This window comes from Mangifera indica, chromosome 3, assembly GCF_011075055.1.
Source record: "Mangifera indica cultivar Alphonso chromosome 3, CATAS_Mindica_2.1, whole genome shotgun sequence".
Classification (NCBI taxonomy): Eukaryota; Viridiplantae; Streptophyta; class Magnoliopsida; order Sapindales; family Anacardiaceae; genus Mangifera; species Mangifera indica.
The window spans coordinates 12324804-12346992 of record NC_058139.1 but is presented as its reverse complement, the minus strand read 5'-3'; the positions used below and the strand labels follow the sequence as shown (position 1 = coordinate 12346992).

Genomic DNA, 22189 nt, shown 5'->3' with positions numbered 1-22189 from the left:
TTCAAATTGGGGGAGAAATAAAAATGACAGACAAGAACGGAGATCTGACACCACAATAGCAAATTCAAATCCATACAAATAAATATATATTTAAGATTTTTATTTATTCTCATACATAAATCTATGTTTTTTTTTTTTTAATCCCCCGATCAGATCGGGGCCTTCACCACCGTTGTTGGAAATTATTTTCTCCGGGAGCCGTTTTTTATTTCATTTCTTTTAATTTCAAATCTCATCTTGATCTGAATTCTATTCAAATTTCTAGGGTTTTTCATTATATTTTTTGAAATTTCTATCGATTCGTTTTTATGTTATTTTGAGCCGTCAAATCGTTCTTTTGGATCAAATGGCCTCGGCTCAGGTGTTGCCGTCACGTAAACAAGAGCATTTGGAAGCCGGAAAGAGGAAGGTGCCTTTTTTTTACCATTATTTTTATTTGAAATTGTGATTTTGTTAAACGAAGAGGCTATTCATTTTATCAGATGTTTTATCAATTTTGCACGCAACACGGAAATCTAGCAGGTTTTGTGTTCACATTGTCTCAAATTATGCAATTTTGGGATTATGAAGTAGTATATGTTGTTGGTGCACCTGTGATTCTTTGTTGTGCATATAATAAAATCATTGTTTTTCAATTGTTTCGTCTAGTTTAATATGGCTTATGGAATTTTTCTTATTGGTAAGATTTTTAGTAATCCTTGTGTTCATAGCATTGCGCATCCAGTCAAAAGGGGTTCTTTTAAGCTACAGTTGCAAAGTAATTATAAACAAACATTTTGTTATGCCACTTTCATAGTTTGTAGTAATAGGCTTCATTTTCATTATTAAGGCGCTCATTATTTTCTACATGAGCTTTTCCTGTTCTCCAGTTAGAGAGAATTTTCATTTCCTTTCAGAAGCATAAGATTAAGTTGTTTATTACTTATGTTTCTCTGGATGGATGGTAGTTTTCTGTATTTAATTATCTTTAAAGTTGACATATTCTTTCCTTCCTCCTGTAGCTAGAGGAGTTTCGTAGGAAAAAGGCAGCTGAACGAGCCAAGAAGACTGTGTCTGTTGGGCAACCTCATCCTTCTGATGTTAATGTACAAGACAAACATCGGTTAGAAGCTGATTATATGCGAGTGACAGATTCCAATGGAGTTGGTGCATCTGATGAGCCTGATAAAGCTATTACTGAACCCTCTCCTGTAATGGATAATAACGACAACAAAGCAATTGAAGTAGCCTTGCAAAGTCAACAGGGATCTTTGACTGATACACATGCTGGTTTTTCCTTTTCAGCCAATGATTTTAAGTCTTCTTCTGCAGATATAACACAGATGAATTCAAGCAATCAAAAAATTAAGATAGATGCTACTTCAGAGTCGGCTGAATCAATAGGTGCTAATTGTAACCAAATTATATCTCTATTCCCCCAAGCAAGCCTTGATCATGGTAGTAGTTCTAATAAATCTAGTTTTCTGGGAACGGAAGAAATGCAAGGAAAAGAAAATGAAAATTTGTTGAAGATTTCTTCAACTGTTAATGCTGGTTTTTCTCATGATTTTGCCTCAAAAATGACCCCTCAAAATAATCTCGCAACACTTGGTAATGGCCGCACATTCCACTCTTCCTTTGACGGTATGTTGTAATTTTTTGTGTTTTAATATAAACCATCAAAAGTTACATGCTTCTTTTTAATTCTGTAAAAAATTCTTTAGAACTTTCTTCGTGGAAGCAACTGACTTCCTTTGCATACATTTTTCTTAATGATAGACTCTACTCAACCCACCAACAGCTTGAGAGGTTCTGCCCTTGAAGTTGGGAAAAAGTTGCAGGGCAGTTCACAGTTAAGTAATCCTTTGATCTTTGATATGGGAGAAGCAAAGCTCAGTACCTCTACTGGTGGTTTGCCTACTGTGCCATTTACAATATCTGAATCTATGTATTCAAGCGCAAATGAATTTACTTCTACAAGATCTCGTCCATCTTTCCTTGATTCTCTTAACGTTTCAAGATCTTCATTAGCGACACCTTTTCAACGATCTGAACCAGAAAAGCATTCATTTATGTCTAATAGTTCACCATTAAACAACACAGATGCTCTGGGATCATCGGTTATCAAGAAGTCCTTGGTGGAGGCCGAAACTAATGGACCTTTTTCAAAGTCAACTGTCCCTAGTCTGTTTGGTTCATTTGATTATCTAAGCAATTCTTCAGTTTCTGCTAGTAATGGAGCTGAAATTTATGAAAGCAGCATGGAAATGAGAGATGGATTCTATACATCAAAACAGAATGAAGATTTTGCTGCACTGGAGCAGGTACCCACACGTGGTGCATGTAGTGCTTTCACTGGTTTGTTGTTGTTCTTTATTCTTATATTATATTATTTAGCCTCTGAAAGTAAAGTCATATTTTACAGTTATTTATTCTACTTGGATACATGTTTTTAAGTAGCTTGAATGTTTGTATATTCCATTAAATATCTGGTGGCGTTAACTGAGTGGGAACATTAAATATTTACTTTTTGAAAATTTTCAGTTAAACAGATTTATCGGAAATGTCTGGCTTGCATAAGTGGTATTTTATCTTTTTTTTCCTTTTAAAAAAAAAAAATGTGTCATTTTGTCATAAAGGGAAATAGTTGGGTATTACTCTAAAAGCATTGTAGACATCAGAATTCACTACTTATTCTAGCGTAAATAATGTTTTAAAAAGGTTTTTCAGTGCTTTCTATTCTTTAGTAAAGACAATGTTCAATGGTACTTCATATTAATTAATGTGTATCTGACAACATTTTTTTTTTTTTGTACTGGTTTGTTCTCTTAGTGGAAGCCACAGAAGCATGAGAATTAATTGTTCTAGTGTTATTTTCAATTCAACAGTTTTTAATTGAAAGTATATACCAATTCATACTTGTTAGTATTAATGGACTTGAAGAAATTAGTTTCTTTAGACAGATTGCAAAAAAATCCATGTCAGCTGGTTAATGTGCTTCCTTAAATCTAATGGTCTCAAAGGTTGCCTTCCTGCTTTAGACACATTGATGATCAGAGAGTGCTTACTTTTATTTCCTCCATGATTTTCATTTATATATGCTTTGTGGAACAGTTTTCTATTGCATCTGTTAAGAATCCTTTTTTTTAGTGGAAAATTTTGCTAACTCCTGTGAGGTATAGATTTAATACTGGAAGCTTTCTTTGTTGACTTTTGACAGATTCGTAGGAGAGGTTTCATGAGAATTTAAATATTTAGGGAGTTTTTTCCTGAATTTTTACACTACTCTGTATTTTAGGCAAAGGGTAGCATAGGTTCTCATAATTTTCTTTTCTTGGAAAACAGTTGCTTCAACAAATCTGCCATGAGGTTGTTGTCTAAGAAATGTTTATATCTTTCTTGCCTGCAGCATATAGAAGATTTGACACAAGAAAAGTTTTCATTGCAACGATCTCTTGAGGCTTCACGAACTTTAGCAGAATCCTTAGCTGCTGAAAATTCATCGCTGACTGATACTTATAATCAACAGGTTGGCTTTTGGATTACGATACTGGTGGCTAAATTGTTCACAGTTTGTCTTGCAGTGTGTTTTAAAAGTTGTGCGATTACTGTGGGTTATTTTATTATGCATTTTTCTAATACTTTGCCATTTTTGTTCAAGTTGCTGGAAAATGATTCCAATCTGTTTTTTAGACTCAATAGGACTATAGCAGTTTATAATGTTAATTTTCATACTACTCATGCTATTTGGCGGTATTTGTTTTTTGTATGTCCTTTTACGTTATTATGCATTAATAGTATTGGATTTATAGTGTGTTGTTTTGTAAAGAGATAATACAATGGGCTTCCTACTTAAAGCGATGGAGGATTTACTTCTAATTATCAAATTAAACTTTCTATGGATTGAAATTTCAATTTGTACCCTAGGGTTCACTGCATTGATGTTTCTTCATTGCAGCTTTATGAAATTTCTAATATATCCTTGATCTTCGATGATGGTCCCACATCTGTATTCTTATTCTATTGATATTATCTACCAGAGAAGCATTGTCAACCAACTTAAATCGGACATGGAGAAGTTGCAGGAAGAGATCAAGGCCCAACTGGTTAGTATTTATTGTTGGTACATGATTTTAATTGAGCTTTATCTGTGGACCCAACTTACCTCCCATTATATTATGTACTTATATATTTGTACGGTTTCTGAGTGTGCTATGTGCTGTGTGATTATAATGAATATTGTGTGTTCAAACCGGTCTGCATAGTGATTGCTCTGTTACTGGTTTCTGTAACGAATTCCAAGGGCTGAAAATCCTTTTTGTGATGGGATTACAAACATATTCTAAAAGTATTGATATTTATGTCTTCCAACTTTGCCTCTTCGCCTTCCCTGTTAAGTTGTCACTTTTGACTAAGGCTTAAATTAATAGATGAAGGCCTAAAAAGATCACATAAGTTCTAGCATATACAAAAAGCACTATAGAATGTATAGAACTCACACAATTTTGGCACCAAGAGTGCTGTAAAGAATGTATTCCAGCAAAAATTTTATGTAGTACAATTCTAAATGCTCATAATGAGCTGACTCAGTGGGCGATTTGGCTGAGCTTTCAGGAAGTTGTTTGTCCGATAGGGGCAAGTTGAATAAAAATTTATGAGAAGCTATGCTTTATTGACAGGGACATAATTGTTGGTGCTATGTGTGAAACTCTGAAAAATTTAAACATTATATGTATAGGTTTGTATATTTGCACATGTATAAAGTTCAACATATATACTAGTCATTGATGTGAAAATGGTTTGAAAATCACAGGCAAAATGCCATTAGTATGTGGAACATCCTTTAAGTGGGTGCTTTTTCCGATGTTTAAAATTTCTGAGATATGCATTGTTAACTTGAGTATTGAATTAAATTATATCTATTTTTTCACTTGTGATGTTATTGAATACTGAAATAACTAAATCAATATACAGCAATATTTTTAGTTATAGGGGCTTGGAGCTGGATTAGTAATTATACAGTCATATTAATAATTTCATACTGAATTTTACTTTAGATATGGGTAGGTTTATGGTTATGTTAATTGGTTCAACCCTAATTTTCTGGTTAATTTTTCAATGAAAATAAAGATCTGGAAATTATATTTGACTTTTTGATACAGCAGTCTTAATATTCTACGTAGAATTCAATTTTTGTTTTTGTGGAGAGTTGAGGATGGATTAATGTGTGCAAACTGAAGAATTTTTGGTATTATAGATGATAAAAAAGTCAGGTTTTCTTGGGACAGTTTTGGTACACTGGTGAAAGTATTAGCTTAAATAATGGTTTGTCTTTCATGATCTCATATGTACTGATTTGAAGCTTTGGAGGAATTGAAGGAATATCAATTTGGCCTGGGCCATATTTGATATTTTCTACCAAAAAATGGTATGGGTATGTTGCTACCTTTATGGATCTTGTTCAAAGTGTCATATGGGATAGTTGTGGTAGTTCTAATTAGTTCCCCATGTTTTCTGGTGGTAGAATTTCTAAATGTTATTATAGTTCTTCTCTGTCTTTTTTTCTTGCAAAATTTTTAAGTATCTCATCTTTGCAGGTGGAACTTGAGTCTGTTAAAAATCAATATGCAATTGCTCAACTAGAATGTAATGCAGCTGATGAACGTGCGAAGATATTGGCTTCTGAAGTCATTGGTTTGGAAGAAAAGGTCATAAATTTTGTTGATGCTTGAAGCTTTAATGATAATTAGAATTTTTCTGTTCGTAGTTATATCCACAGTTGACTTGTGTGGTCTTTTGCATTGGATGCATTTTTTTTCCTTTAAAATATTAATTCTTCATATAATCTTCTCAGGCACTGAAACTTCGGTCAAGTGAGCTAAAGCTGGAGAGGCAATTGGAAAACTCACAATCTGAAATCTCTTCATACAAGTATGCTTTAATATTATGTGATTGAGTATAAAGATTTGATAATATACAGCTAATGCATCTATTGACTTACTATTGTTCCTATATTGTATTTGTGTTTAGAACCTTTGTCTTGTGCATACAGTTTGTTTTGATGCTTTGTCTGAATTTGTTAGTAATTCTAGTTATTGTTATACTATGTGTAGCGTGAAAAATAGAGAATGGTTCTGCAATTTTGATGGTCATAATACATAATTCTGAAGTATAACTACTATGCATAGGAATTAGGTTTTGATAATTTATTGAGTGAAGGAGATTGACGCCCTGAGTTATGATGTAATAACAAATATCCTTCTGAGGTTTTTGAAATAACAAAATTCTCCCTTAGTGAACCATTAGTGATTTGTTAATACTTGTACTATTATGAATTAATTAATATTTACTGAATTAACTTCCTGCCTTTTATTTTAACACCTAAAGCTTAACAGTAAGGGGATTTATGTTAATTCATAAACCCCATGGGAGTTTTTGATATTTAATCAAACCTCAAGGGTGTTAATGCTAGTAACTCTAATTTATTTGATATCAGGAATTTATCACTTTGTTTTGAGCTGGCCCATTACTGGTGCTGGCATTCCTTGATAAGGTTTGGGATGGGTAATCTCGATCCTGTCCAGAGCTTCTACATGTTTGCTTTAACAGTGGAACCAATTGTGATGAAAGAAGTTAAATTTTTCTTTGTTTTAAATATTGATACGCTTTTGGTTTTCTTTCTTTATGTTTATGACTTATCGTTTCTCAAGCTAGTTGCATTTCCAAGAACTGTGTTGTTGTAAATTTAAAGTAGAGGTTTAAAGTGACCAAGATGCCTTGCATTTTGAGGAGCTGTTTGGTACTAATATGATTTAATATCTGTTTTGCTGATTGTGCATTTTTATTGGCACCTTGCATGCTTCATGCAACAAATTGACGGAAAATGAGAGGGAAAAACATAAATAGCAGCAGATATTGAAGACACATGTAATTGTTTGTTTATTTAAACTTGCCTAGTGGAAAATTTTAGGATTGGTTGTCCTGAATCTGTGCACTGGAGTATAACTCTGTTTTTCCTCCTCGTTTTGCAATAATTCTTTCCAGTGTATTTGTTCATCTTATCTTTAATTTGCAATATATGTGATGTCATCCTTGAGAATACTATATTTCCAGAATATAGAGCTAGTTATCTTATGACTTCGGGACATTTTATCTCCATTGAATCTTGCAGAAAGAAATTGTCTAGCCTTGAGAAAGAGCGCCAGGATTTGCGGTCAACTATTGATGCTCTTCGAGAAGGTGAGGATGATAAAATTGAGTCAATATGATACTTAATGTCTACATTCATTTTTATGCTTATCTTCATTTTAACTTGTATTACACAGAGAAGAACGTGTTGCAATCTAAGCTCCGAAAAGCCTCTGGTAGTGGGAAATCTATAGATATTAATAAGATTTCTACCAGTAAGAAAGATATGTCAACTTCCACTGAAGATCTAGGTAATCATTGCTTAGTTTTCTTATTTTTATGTCTGTAAATATCAATATTGGATTTAATCAACAAGTCTGCTTGTATAGGACAAATCAAGTTAACAAGATCATTTTGATTGCTAAGGCTTATCATTTTTCTCTTTCAATGTGAGATTTAGTGCCATGCACAATGTACATTTCATCAAGTCCTATAAGTTTTAACATTAGATGTACTAGCAAAATCTTTTTTTCATTTTTTATTGCTCTGCAGTGGTAGAAAGGATATACTGTAATAAAATTTAGAACCATTACCTATGCTACAGATATAGAAAACTATAAGTTTGGTTCTATGGAATTGGATTGGGATTTTCAGTCTTAAGTGATTTGGCTTCTTTGTAAACTGGGATTTGGCTAAATCCTCTATTACTGTGTTCATTCATTCAATTTCTTATGTTTGAAACCATGCCTGTCCATTTTTTGCAACCGTGGATATAAAGAATTTCCCTTGGTATCCAGAGTAACTTTAATATGATCATCATCAGACAAAATGAATTGATTTTATTATCTGCATTTGAAATATAGAATTCCTTTCTTAGTTCACTGGTTTATACTAATGATCACAAATCTGTCAGAATGATTGGCTAGGTTGTCTTCATTCAACAAGTAAATGAATTCATTATCATCTGTGGACGGCTCACAATAACCAAAACATGTATCTTGGAATTACAAAAGTTTGTCCTCTTTGGGGTTTGATTCTATGTTTGAAGGAAACCATTAATGCCCTTCTTACTATTTGTGTATGGGCTAGACCGTATTCAATGTAATAATTGAAGCTTGAGATAGTTTAGTAATTGATGAACTATTAGTCAAGAACTTGCCCAGAAAAAAAAAACATTAGTCAAGAAGCATAGAATAGACATCTGCTATGTTCACTCATGTGCTGATAGTGTTATAAAATAGGCATATATCAGGGGTTTTGGGAAGAGGCAGGCATCATAAAAACATATATCTTGGATTACAAAAGTTTGTCCTCTTTGGGGTTTAATTCTCTGTTTAAAGGAAACCATTAATGCCCTTTTTACTATTTGTGGAGGGGCTAGACCATATTTAATGTAATGATTGAAGCTTGAAATAGTTTAGTAATTAATGAAATATTAGTCAAGAAGCATTGAATAGACATCTGCTAAGTTCACTCATGAGCTGATAGTGTTATTAAATAGGCATGTATCAGGGGTTTTGGGAAGAGGCAGGCATCATAGTAACCTGAAATGATTTATAAAAATCTAGGGCCTAATCAAATACATTGCGAGGGCTGAAATTGATGTTTATTGTGCAGTAATCTGAAGCAATATTTTCTTTAACATAGTGTGGACCATGGCGTACTTTGGCCTTCTCCTTCTTCTCCATCTTGAATGATTGTGTTACTTTAGATTCTGAAAATGTTAGATTTGGTATGTTCACATAGTTTAATTTAATCTCTCCTGACCTTCAATGGGCAGAATGTTTATCTGTGAAATTTATTCAACATTATAATCCAGGGAGCTGTAAAATTTTTTATTTCTCTGAGTATCTTGTTCCCCCTTCTAATTCGGTGTTTGATTGTGTGGATATGGGGTTGATCTGAGTTTTAATGTTTATGAATAGTGAGTGAACATAATTCAGCCCATTCAAGTTTGGAGATGATGAGGTGTAGAAATAAGCAATTAAATGAGTGAATAGTGGATATTGTTTAGGGTCTTTTCTTTAAGAGTTGGTTTAATTCTAAGGTGTGTTTTTTGGTTATCTGCTGGGTGCTGAATTAATTTTTCTCATTTATGCGAAAATGCAGATACTACAGTGGACAGCTTTGACCGGGAGATACATGATCCTGTTTCTCATGCTGGAATTGATGTGTCTAGTTCATTGTTGCTACCTGAAAATGGACAATTAGATCTTGACGTTTTGGCTATTAATATTCCATCCGATCAGATGAGAATGATACAGAATATCAATGCACTAATTTCTGAGGTAGCATTTGTTCTAATGTCGGTAAATTATTTCATTTTGATTATTATCGTTTAAAGTATTTTCACCTGATTTTGTGATTTTCTTATAAAATTTCATTTTTGTGGTATACTTATTAAAATCACTATGGACCTTTTCTGGTTGCAGTTAGCATTGGAGAAGGAAGAGTTGATACATGCTTTATCATCTGAGTTATCTCAAAATTCTAAGTTGAAGGTACTTTTAAACTGTATCAAACTATATTTTATGCGGTTAGCACTTGTGTTTCAAGTTGTTAACAACCTTTTTTAGGCTCCTCAAAGAATTTAATTTGAAGATCTTGATTGTGGTCAGGCTTTTTTTTTTTTTTTTAATAACTTGTTATAAACTTGAAGCCTCTGTTGTATCATGAAGTAACATACTTGTTCTACAAAATTTGTTTTCTAGGTTGGACTGCTATGCTAGGAACATGTTTTTCAGTTAGTATAAGATTTCCAGTTTTTAGTCACTCAAAACTAAAAATTCAAAAGGAAATCAGACTATATTGCAACGATATGGGCATATGATAAATATTTTAGCTTGATATTGACATTTTTGGCATAAATTTCTCAAGCGGCTTGACTTGAATAAAAAGTTTGCATGTCATTACATGAATACGCACTTTTTTCTTTTTATTTTTTTTTCCTCCTTACCCTTATATCTTTTACCACCTTATCCCAAAATATAGTTCTTGTTTTAAAATTTTAATAGGAAGGAAATATGGTTCTCATTTTAAAATTTCAACTAAAAGTATCAAAGCCTTTGGTCCTGATTTTGCTTGGGATTGATTGATTTTTTAAGGCCAGTCTTGTTAAAGGCCTTTTTATAGAATAAAACAACACTTTGTTTTAATGTCTTCTCACGCCACCTTGCCTATGTTATGATTTGCTTCCCTCTTATTCTTTTGTTGCCTTGATCACTTTTTTAGATTTGCTTCCTCATTAATCAATAGTGGCCACAATAATCCTATTAATCCTTTTCTCAATTTATCATAAATTGTTCTAGCTTGCCTTCTTTTGGCAGGTTGCCCATTATTTTGTATTCTTTACTCAAATACAAATTTATTATTGTTTCCTGCGCCTCATCCTTGGTACATTTTGGAAATTAGTTACTTTCTTACATTAAGTGGTGTAAACAGGATGTGTCTAACATGTTTTGGGTTGTTTGTTGTGCTGCTGAGCTGTATTTGTGTTTAACGTATGCACAGATGAGCATACTTGTTATGAGGTTCAGGTATATACATTATATGTTTGGATGCCAGAATAATGGAAGTTATTAAATGAAAGATTAGAATTGGAAGATATTTGTACTTACGCAGAAGTTCGTGATGATCATGTGATTTACATGGAAGTAGCTTAAATCATATTTGCCACAATGTTGGTTTCTGGACTAACATCTTAGTGTGAGGTTATTCTTGGATGTAATATCTCTTGACTACTAGTGTTTTCATTTTCCAAGATATGTTGTGCTGAAGTTTGGCGTGTGGTCAGAGGAAAAGAAGAGATGCTTTGAGATTACGGAACATCTAGTGTGCAACTTGTGCATTGACTACTAGAATCACTTTAGATGTCATGATCATCTTGATTTGGATTAAGCCAGTTGGGTGTTTAATTTCTTCCAAGCTTTTGGCATAATTGTTTTCCAATCTTTACTTTTCACAAGAAAATTGCATTTTTGTTTTTTTTTTGCCAATGATTAATTATTTTTCCTATTTTGTACCATCTTGATTGTGATTCTTTCCTCATTTGTTTTTAATGACTGAAGGAACTGAATAAGGAGTTCTCCCAAAAACTTGAAGCTCAAACTCAAAGACTGGAGCTTCTGACTGCTCAAAGTATGGCCAGCGAGAATACTTCAGTTAGACAGCCTGAGTCTCACATTATGCACTACAATACTCCATATGCAGATGAGGGAGACGAGGTACGCATCTGACTGACACATTGAAAGTCAATTTTCCACGGATCGATGACTTTAAATATTGCTCTAATTGGTTGTAGACTCACAACAGTGTTTATACCATTTTTTGCCCATCAGGTCGTAGAAAGGGTCTTGGGATGGATCATGAGGCTCTTCCCAGGTGGACCATCAAGACGAAGAACCAGCAAGCTTCTTTGATAGTGATACATGTAAGGATGCTTTATAAACTCTGCCTCTGTTTCTCGTTACCCTACCATGTTTTGGTGGAGGCCGTAATTTGTAAATTTTTGAGTTGTGTATACAACACCATTCTTTTTCAAAAATGGAAGAAAAATGAGTTGGTCTTGACAGGGGTTCCAACGGATTTGAAATTCCTCCTGTCATTGCTTTTTCAGGAAACAATTATGGCCATTAACCTTTCATGTGTAAGCTTTCAATGGGACATTTATTAGACATGAAAACAAAAATCAGCTGGTGGTATAGAAACTGGTGGATTGTAGTGTCATTAGCTTCTTTCACGGTTAAGTGCCCATATTTTGTTGTATTTGTTTTCGAACTGTAGGGCTTAAGCCCTCGAAATTGGAAGAATGATTTTTCTTATTTTAATGGTATTTTGTTTCCAAACTCATTTGTTCATGGCATCCATCAACCAGACCGCCCAATTTTATAAATTCAAACTCTGCTTGTCATTTCTTATTAACTAAGTTTTGTGTGGTTTACAGTTCTTCAAAATCTCCGGATCAAGTGAATTAAAAATAGAGTGGAATCGTTAATCAAATGACTAATTTGACACCTTGAGGATTTTCTGTTTAAACCGTAAAGACTTGTCAAAGTCATATTGTAAACTCAGAATTGGGATAAAAGAAGGCTTCAGCCCAACTAAAAGCTTCATCATTGGTTATAGGCCTAAGTCCAAAATCAAAGTCTTTATCTTTCCGACCTTCTCCTTGAGGCTTACTGGTATGGAAACAGTTAAGTACCATTTCCCACCACCTCGTTTAGTGAAACCAATTTGCACTCACTAAATTCCTAATGGGTGGAAACATGATTTAGTCAAACCTTGAGTGGGCATTGGTAATTTACTCATCCAGAAAAGGCCAAAAGACTTATTCTCATCCAATATATAGTGAAATCTTAAATTCATACCCGTCAATTTTAAAAAACCCAAATACTAACTCATCGTTTAACTTTTGTTAGAATTTTCCGTTAGGATCAAAGAAAAAGCTGTTATTTTATTAGAAATATTAAAAAAAATAATTTTATCCCATTCTCCCTCAGGTTTTGAAAATTAACAATTTCATCATAATCTCAACTTTTTTAGTTTTGACAAGTGACTAATTTCCTTCTAATCCCTAAGTTTTGTTCTTTCCTTTATAGTGATAGTCTAGTTACGATGACTCATCTCCAACGACTATCTGCTATTGCGACTCATCTTTGACAGTTGTCTCTTTGTCTTTGTTAATGAAGAGATGAGATCTCTTTGTCGACGAAGACGAAGAGACTATTATTGAAGATGAGTTGTTATAGTTGAATAGTCACTAGAGATGAGTTGTTATAGTTAGATGGTCATCGGAGATGAGTCGCTGTAGTAGGAGAGGGAAGAACGAAACTTAGGGATTTGGAAAGGGGAAAGTCACTTTTCAAATCTAAAAAAGTTGAGGCTGAGGTGAAATTGTTAATTTTCAAAATCTTAGGGGAAATGGGGTAAAATTATAATTTTTAAAATATTTTTAGTAAAATAACAATTTTACCCTTGATCATAGTAAAAACTTCTAACAAAAGTTGAGTGATGAGTGGGTGTTGAAATTTTTAAAAGTTGACGAGTATGAGTTTGAAATTTTACTATATCTTAAGTGAAATAAGTCTTTTGGCCTCTAGAAAATATCCATCATAGTTTCACTACCATTTAGAAGGCGATTGGTTTAAGATATTCTTTTATTTCTTTGACAATATATGTAATACCCCAATTTCAGAACTTATTCTAATTAATGTGTTACATGACATCATTCTTAAAAAGGTTGTTTCCATGTCACAACAATGTCTAAATTTCTCATAAATAATAATCTAATAAATTTAACATTTATCATCCATAATTTCATTATTCATGAGTTGTAAACTCTTGGCATCAAGAATTTCTCTACCTCTCTTTTTTTGATTTCGTTTTGTTCTTTACCTCTTAGCTATTCAAAAATATTTACTTTGTAAAATAATGAAGATAGGGAGTGAGTTGTGAACTCCATAAATAAAAATAAACATAATATCAATAATAAATATTTTCATCGTAAATTCATGAATGCAACGTAACCAAAGAATTCTTTTTAATAAAGAGAGAAATGAATGAGATCACCAAAAAAAAAAAGATTTTAATAAGCGGAAAAATGGTCTTTATAAGTCTATTTCCCATTATTAAAGAGTTTTAATAATGAAAAAAGTCTATGGTCACTCGTTATTGTAGTTTTCACTGTTAAAAGTATTAATGATGAGAATAAAAATCTTGTTGTCAATATAAATAGCGATGGTGTAAGTCTCATTATTAAAAATTGTAATAATAATGAATATTTCTATCATTGAAATAATGTTTTTTTGTTGTTAAAAATGATAATAACTAAGAATATCTTCGTTGTTATAGAAATATTTATTAAATATGAATATAAAATCAACGATAAATATTTTTGTTATTATAACAATATTTACCGATCACAAAATATAATATTAACTATGAATATTCCTATCGTTATAACTATATAATCTAGTTGTTGAACATAATATCAACGATAAATATTTTCGTGATTATAAATAAATTTACTAATCATTAAACATAATCTCAATAATAAATAGTTACGTTGTAATAGCTATATTTAAGAATCATTAAAAAATGTGACAGCAATGAATATTTTTATTGTTATAGTTATATTTATCGATCATTAAAATATAGAGAAGAGTTTCATCATTATAATATTAGGAATATTAATAATAAAAATTTGATTGTCAAAATACAATAACTAACATTGATTAAGTACTAATTATAATTATAATAAAATTATCTGTATGATTCACAATCATAAAAAATGAAGAAAAAAACTATAGATTTTCTATTATGATAATCTTTTCTTATAATTAAAATTATAAAATTGTTATCAATAACCTAAAAAGTCATGTATTATGCGCAATGATTAACAAGTTTTTCATATTTGACTTGTATCTTCAAATACCTATAAATTGTGAAAAAAATATGGGATAAAAACCCATCATTAAAAGTATAAATTTGTTTTTACTTTAATGAGTGTATAAATAATTCGTCGTTAAAATTTTGATAATAGTATTATTCTTTCCCTAGTTAATTTTTTTTTGCTAAAACCCTCTTCTTTTATAGTGCATGTCATGTGTCAAAAGCCAAATACATACTACATCTCAGCCAAATGAAGAATAATAAATAAATGTATGAGATGCTGGTTGCATAAACAAAAAACAAACTGACATGTCGTCTAGAATAAATCATGTATAAACATTTACTGAAAATGAATGACATGTCGATCACTAAAGCCAAAAGCAACTGATATGTCAGCTGAAAGGTCATCCTTCACTGCTGGTTGGATTTTGTTCCATATCTATATTGACCGAGTATATATGCAAATATTAATTTGACTATAAATCAACCAATAAATATATGTATCCTACCATCAAGGATGAAAATGAAAAAGATGAGTTTAACTCTTAATTACATGGAAATGAAAAGAAATAAGCACACCTCATTTATTCTCACTAACCTTTCAACTTAGATGAAATTGTTCAAGACCTCTTTAAACAACAAATCGTACTCCCTTCAATTAAGTGAGGCTCAAATCTCTTCAACCTCATATTTTTGTCCAACTTCATAATCGGTTGAAGATTGCAATTTACAAACCCAATTGGTTGTTTAACATAGATCTCCTCCACCAAAAAAGTCCATTCAAATATACACTCTTGCATGGGATCGCAACTTCCAAAATGGAGCTTTGTAAACCAAAGCTACGTGGTTGGAATGAATTGAACCATGCATGCAAGAATGGAAGTTAGCATTTGTTCGCATATACGAACGTAAAACATATATATATATATATATATATACATATATACTGCAATAAAAGTTAAGATTGAAATAAGAGCAAGAAGGAATGGGCAATTGGAGTGGAACCAAGGAGGGATATACGACCCATGTGTTTGAATATCTTGGTAAATGTGATGTCTTAGTAAGAGGTTGCGGGGGTTGAAAAATGAAAAGAAATTCCTGTGGATGAAATTGGACAAATATACAGTTGTAGTTTTAATGTTGTACACTGGAAGTGGGGCAATATTCAGACCGTCGAATCTTTGCTTCCTTCCATTGCATATACATATGCAGATAGCATGTTCATGAGGAAAATTAAGATTCACCTTAATATAACACATTAAATTTTGTGGTGTTGAAGAAGGTTTAGATGGGCCACTGAGTTAAAGCGTCATCTCTTTGTGTTTGTTTGAACAGCATGGGTACTCATATGGGTCGTCTGTAACTTTAAATCACGAGTTCTAAATATCTTTTTATGTCAAAGTAGAAGCTTATAATCAGTCCCTTTTCAATGTCAAACGGGAATCCAGGCGTTGAACAATAGTGGGAACTGAAGTTGTTATCATATATAAAAGTGGAACACATTTGGCTTCATGTGCCCAAATGGTGCATAATTCTGGAGACTACAATAGAAGCTTTCATGTGTCGTAACAGTTGTTCACCTGCGTTTCAATAACTTCAACCACTATTTATTTTATGCCAATTTGTGTTACCTGCAACTTCATTTTTATGATAATGCATCAAGAACAGATTGCTGGACTCATTCATTGAACAAAATTTGTCATAAAGCTTTGGAAATTTCACTTCCTTCCTCACCCATTTCATGGTATCTGTAAAATACTGTCTTCAGTTAGCATTATCTAACTTAATCAGACATACAGTATTATTAATTACATTGACTTTAACTAGTATTATGTCGTTTATTCTAATACATAGATCCGATAATTATCATTTTATCCACATGCGCCAATAATATAAGAAATCCCTTGAAATTTATCAATGGAAAGAGATGACTTTGAGTTATTCTGAAGGTGGGCTCTATCCATGTGCAAGGCAACATGAAAACTAAGAGTTGGAAGCCAATTTTTTCTAGCAAAGTAGTAGTCGAAGTCAGGATCACTATTTTAAGATGTGCGTCATGTTTTTGGTATATGTGAAAGGGCCCATTTGTGAAGAGTGAGTCCATGAGTTGCATTAATGGCTAGGTGGACCATGCATAGACATTAGAAGGAAGAGATAAAAAAAAAAACTTCCCTTTTGACTTGAATTATTAAATTGTGATGATACAATGATTGGTTGGTTTTAGAACTAGAAGACGGTAAGCCTCATCCTCCTTTTTTGTAAAAAAAATTCTCCAATTATTTGCAAATCTTGGGGGGGTTCTATAAAGGAGAGGGCTGCTCCCGGCTTTTGATAGTGGGTTTTTTTGCTTCCTCTAGTGCTTTTCTACACGAAAATTAATCTCATTTCTTGATCAATCAGTTGTAAAAAAAAAAAAGATTCCATTTGTTTAGATGTGATATGCATCTTCTATGACAAGAGCGAGAGGCAATGGACTTCTTTTTCTGCCTTGTTTCTTCCTTCCAAGTGTTGGCAACATCATGAGCTACATTTACAGCATCTAAAGATGCACCAGAAAGACCTCTTTTTGTGAACCCAACTGCATAAAGTCCATCTTTGCCTTTCCACCCATTTGGAAATGGATTTTTTGGAATTCCATCTTCAGAAAAGAACTCATTTTCCTGAATAAGATATTGGCAAAACGTTTCAAACAAAAGTTAATTTTTACTCATATTTTATCTTCTTCATTAATCATATATATATATATATATAGATATATATATGTATAAATAAATAACAGAACCTAACTACCTGTCAGGTACTCAGAAATTTAAAATAACAAAAAATATGTTGTTCTTGGGATAACAAAAACCATTATATAGAAGAATATATGTATGTTTTTGTTTCCCTTTATCATCAAACAAGTCTCAGCTGCAGAAAACAAGTAGGTGACACAGAAGAAAGTCTCCAACATTATTTTTGTCAAATTTCATCTCTAAGAATAAGACAAACAATTCTCAATCAAACTGTGAAAAGAATGTAAAAGTCTTATCAAGGTCAACAAAAATCTGAAGGCCAAATATTCTGTCCCCCTCTCCCCCCCCACCACCCCCCCCCCCCCCCAATGGTTTGATGAAATGACCCCATTTAAAATTGGAAAAATTATTTTTCCACCTATTATTCCTTTTGTCCAAATATTATGTATAAAATTAATTGGCCAAAGGACTATTTCCCACCCAAAGTATGCGCATTTCCTAAGTTTTTTTTCGTTAACTTTGAAAATCTTATTTACCCACCTATGGGATGTTAAAATTAACTGAGTCTGTTAGTTATATCATTTTTCCCTTAAACCCTAAAAACTAATAATTTCACCCCAACCCAAGTTTTAAAAAACAACATTTCCCCCTAGGGTTTCCAATTTTCAGATTTAATTTTTCGGTGCCATTTCTTCCTCTCTAGCAACCTCCAGGCTACAACTCTTCCTCTTCGGCACTGTCTTCTTCCAGCGGCTCTTCTAGGAGTGGACGTCTATGAAGACGAGTCATCTTTGTGGACGACGAAGACTCCTCGTCGACGAAGACCTCATCATCATCGATGAGCACTCCTATGAGAGGCGCCAAAAGGAGATTGCATCGGAGAGGAAGAGATGTCGCCTGGAGGTCACCGGAGAGGAAGAAAAGATGCCAAAAAATTGAAAACCCTAGGGGAGAAAATGCTGTTTTTTAAAACTTGGGTTGGGGAAAATTATTATTTTTTAGGGTTTAAGAGAGAAAATTAAATCAAATTTAAGTTTATTTTTTATAATATAGACAAAATGACGTTTTACCCTTGAAACTGTTAGTTTTAATTGTCTACAGATAGATAAATGAGATTTCTAAAGTTAACGAGTGGAATCTTGGGCATACAACATACCTTGGGTGGAAAATAGTCGTTTGGCCAAATCAATTGGACTTACACCCTTGATAGTACAAATATATTTGAACTATAAACTCTTTATTTTTTCTTTCCCATTTTCTCCTCACTCTTATAACTTTTTCTCCTAGGGTCAAGAATTACTCCAATTTGGTGCCATTTATACCGAAACCATTGATTTGCTGTAATTTTGAAATTACACCAATTTGTGTAATTCTCAACTAAAATTGAATCTATAAATATCGTTAGTGACTATTAATTTTTAAATTTAATTTTTATAATTTTCATTAAAATTAATATAAATTAAGGGTAAAAAATATTTAATAAAATTTAAGGGACAAAAATAATTTGAGGGTTTTTCTTATCAATTCACAATTTTATATAAAAAAAAAACTGGACATATTTTCTAAATATATTTAACAAATAGGTGAAAAATTAGATTTTTCAAATTTAAAAGGTGATTATTTGATACAACCCTGGGTGGGCAATATAATTTGGCCTAAATCTTTGTTTTTTTTTTTTGGTAAGTATTTTAGCCTAAATCTATATGATATAATTTAATGAAACTAAAAGCTCAGCTCACCTTTAGCCATGATGGAACATTACTACGGTACCCAGTTGCAAGAATAACCGAATCAATCTCAAGATTCTGTCCATTAACGAGCTCCACCTTGCCCTGACTGAACCTTTTGATTCCCGGGACAACCTTAATGTCACCCGATTTAATTTTTTGTAAGGCTCCAATGTCCAAAACTGGAGTCTTTCCTTGATTGTTCTTCAACTCTATGGGTCCAATGGCTGGCCTTTTAAGACCATATTTTTCCACATTTCCCAGAACCAACCGCGCTACAATAAGCAGTATCTTGTCTGCTAGCCAAAGTGGAAGCCATTTCATCATCAAAACAGCTAATTGAAATGTTGATTTCCCAACAACTTCCCTTGGCAATACATGAACCTGTTGACCAAAAACAGAGATGTTTTAAGTACTTGTAATTATATGCAAAGGGATAAATTGCAGAATCCGATTGAATGTTTTCACTCACTGAGCTTCGAACGACCATCGAGGGCTTTGCATTGTGGTTGCAGAGATCAAGAGAAACTTCCATGCCTGAATTGCCACAGCCAACAATCAGTACACGCTTTCCTCTAAAATTTTCACCTGATTTATAGTCACTTGAATGTAAAACATGACCATCAAAATCCTGCAAGCCTTCAAAATCAGGCACAACTTTCTCTGCATTTTCACCTGTGGCCACTACAAGCCACCGGCAAATATACTCAGTTGAACCTGAACCACTAGATGAAACAGTTTTGACTCTCCACAACTCGAAAGTTTCATCATACTTAGCAGACTGAACTGTCTCATTGAAATGCGGGTTTATGTCGAAGTGTTTTGCATAGGATTCCAGGTAGTTAGTGAACTGATATTTGGTGGGGTATTCAGGGAAGTTACCAGGAAATGGAAAGTGTGGCAACTGGCAAAATTGTTTTGGGAGGTGAAGCTTAAGGCGATCGTAAGTTCTGTTTTGCCAAAGAGAGGCAATGCAGCTGGCGCGTTCTACGATTGTGAATGGAACACCTTGTTGTTTTAGGCCTGCAGCCACTGCAAGACCTGAAGGACCAGCGCCAACTATTACAGGCCCATTCACCCATATGCAACGGCCGTTAAACAAGCACTCATCCAGACTGAAATTTGGAGACATGTCCGGAACGTTATGGCAATTGTTAAACATGAAGACAAATGTATATCTGCGCTAAAAAGATTGTGAAAGAGACAACTTTAAAAGAAATTGAGAAGATTGGAGAGGAGAAGAATGATGTTTGTAGAAAAAATGAATGGTGACAAAGGAGAATAGAGAAGAGAACAAAAGTGAATGAATATGTTAGAATTGATGTGTGTGGAGAGGAAGAGAGGGATGGGAGTTAAATAGAGAGGTATCTTGGAAAGAAAATTCATATTATCTCTCCATTAAGTATATATTTTTCAGTACAACTCAGGGCTCAGAATCTGAGTGAGTCCATTTAACTCAATGATAATCTCAAATACTGGAGCATAGAGTGCACCTCTTTAATTTGAATCCACGACTTCATTATGGAATTAATTAAGAGTATCAATTGAGAATTATGTAACTAAAAATTATTTGTTCTATGTGATTATGGACAAACTTAAGTATAAATAGTGATATATTATAATTTTAAATTAAAGATAAAAGACTTATTCTCATATAAAGTATCTATTTTTTCTAAGTTTTCATCTATTAAGTTTGAATCTCATTTATCTATTCATATACAACTAATTTTGTTAGTTTTAAGGATAAAATTGTTATTTTATATGTAATATTAAAAATAAATTAAATTTTATTTTCTTTCCCCCACCCCCTCAAACGTAAAAAACTAATCACTTTTCCTAGATCAAGTTTTAAAAAATGATATTTTTCTCTCTAAGATTTAGTTTTTAAATTTTGGTGCTATCGTCGATGGCCTCTCCCTCCTGCGATCTCTCTCCTCTCACTTGGATGTTCGATCGGCGTCGAATGAAGCTGGAAGGATGAAGAGCTTTGTCGAGAAGACAGAGCTCTTCCCTTTTCCAAATGAAGACGAAGATCTTGTCTTAATTTGGGATGATGACTGCCTTCCCAATGAAGCTCTTTATTTCTTTGGCTTTATTCGACGTTGATTTGATGTCCAGGTGAGAGGAAAGAGATCGTCGGAGGGAGAGGAAACGTTAGACGGGAGAAACCGTTGACAATAGTGTCAAAGTTTGAAAACAAAACCCTATGAGAGAAAATATTATTTTTTAAAACTTAACCTAGAGAAAAAATAATTATTTTTTAGAGTTTAAGAAGAAAAATGAAAACAAAATTTTAAAAGGTTGAAATTCCATTAACTTTATCTGTTTATAAATAAGTGAAAGAAACTTTTAAAATTAAAAAATGAAAATTTTATAAAAAAGAATATTTTAAATAAGAATAAGTCTTTTAAACTATTATTTATATACATAATTTTATTAAAAAATAAAAAATTTAAATTATTATTTATACACATAATTTTATTCGTCCTGAATAGTAGTGACCACCTCATTCAAACTTTGGGGCCACTTTTGGCTAGTGGAAAGGCTGGCACTATAATCGACAACGTACGTTGGTTTGAAAAAAAGGAAGAATTTCTGGTGTTTACATTCAACAGCCCAAGTAAAAGACCTCCAAGGAATCATTTATATATTTTACCCCTTTCGTAATGTCGGCATTAATTGTTGGGTAAAATGAATGTACGCCTGTAATTAATTGAATTCAGAAGGCTGAATTCACAGCTAGCATTAGCAGAATTCAACCCTTCTGCTCGTCTCGTGCCCAGTAGTTTAACCTGCAATAAATTGAGTTGAACAAACATGGCTCTAGCCTAGGTTTTTTTTTTTAATTTTTTTTGACATCGAAGGATAAAATCACTAAATCAAATAATTTAAAATTTTTATTTTGATATATTATCAAAAAATTTAAACCCAAACTCTTCACTTTGGAAAATCATCTCTTTAGGGTGACTCACCGGCGTTATTAACCAAGTTAAACTCCGTTTAACATGCCCCTTCATGAACTTGACAGTCAACTTATGTTCATACCAAAATGTATGGAGTGTGTATATATATCATGTTATACCTCATTTTATAAGTCAAATTTTGGGTTTGTCATGTTACTTACATATTTATTAATAAAATTTATGAGTATACATTATCATTTTAAAAATCATAATTATTATTCCCGTGATAACATTCCTTTTAATTTGTTGAATGAATTACATTTTCTTG

General features: G+C 32.7%; 2 protein-coding genes across 2 annotated transcripts; one reads left to right on the top strand and one right to left on the bottom strand.

Moving 5' to 3' along the window:
* On the top strand, positions 1–11933 carry LOC123211551 (protein BLISTER-like). Its single transcript, XM_044630351.1, has 13 exons — positions 1–409; positions 1002–1623; positions 1759–2303; positions 3389–3508; positions 4020–4085; positions 5577–5687; positions 5834–5910; positions 7151–7218; positions 7305–7418; positions 9217–9395; positions 9540–9608; positions 11175–11330; positions 11445–11933. Exons 1-13 carry the CDS (start codon positions 347–349, stop codon positions 11523–11525), a joined length of 2271 nt encoding a protein of 756 aa, XP_044486286.1. The 5' UTR covers positions 1–346; the 3' UTR covers positions 11526–11933.
* Positions 11934–16754: 4821 nt separating this feature from the next.
* On the bottom strand, positions 16755–20256 carry LOC123212368 (probable indole-3-pyruvate monooxygenase YUCCA3). The gene is made up of 3 exons (XM_044631482.1): positions 19431–20256; positions 18971–19342; positions 16755–17156 (listed from the first exon to the last, which is right to left on the bottom strand). Exons 1-3 carry the CDS (start codon positions 20118–20120, stop codon positions 16893–16895), a joined length of 1326 nt encoding a protein of 441 aa, XP_044487417.1. The 5' UTR covers positions 20121–20256; the 3' UTR covers positions 16755–16892.
* Positions 20257–22189: the final 1933 nt, after the last annotated feature.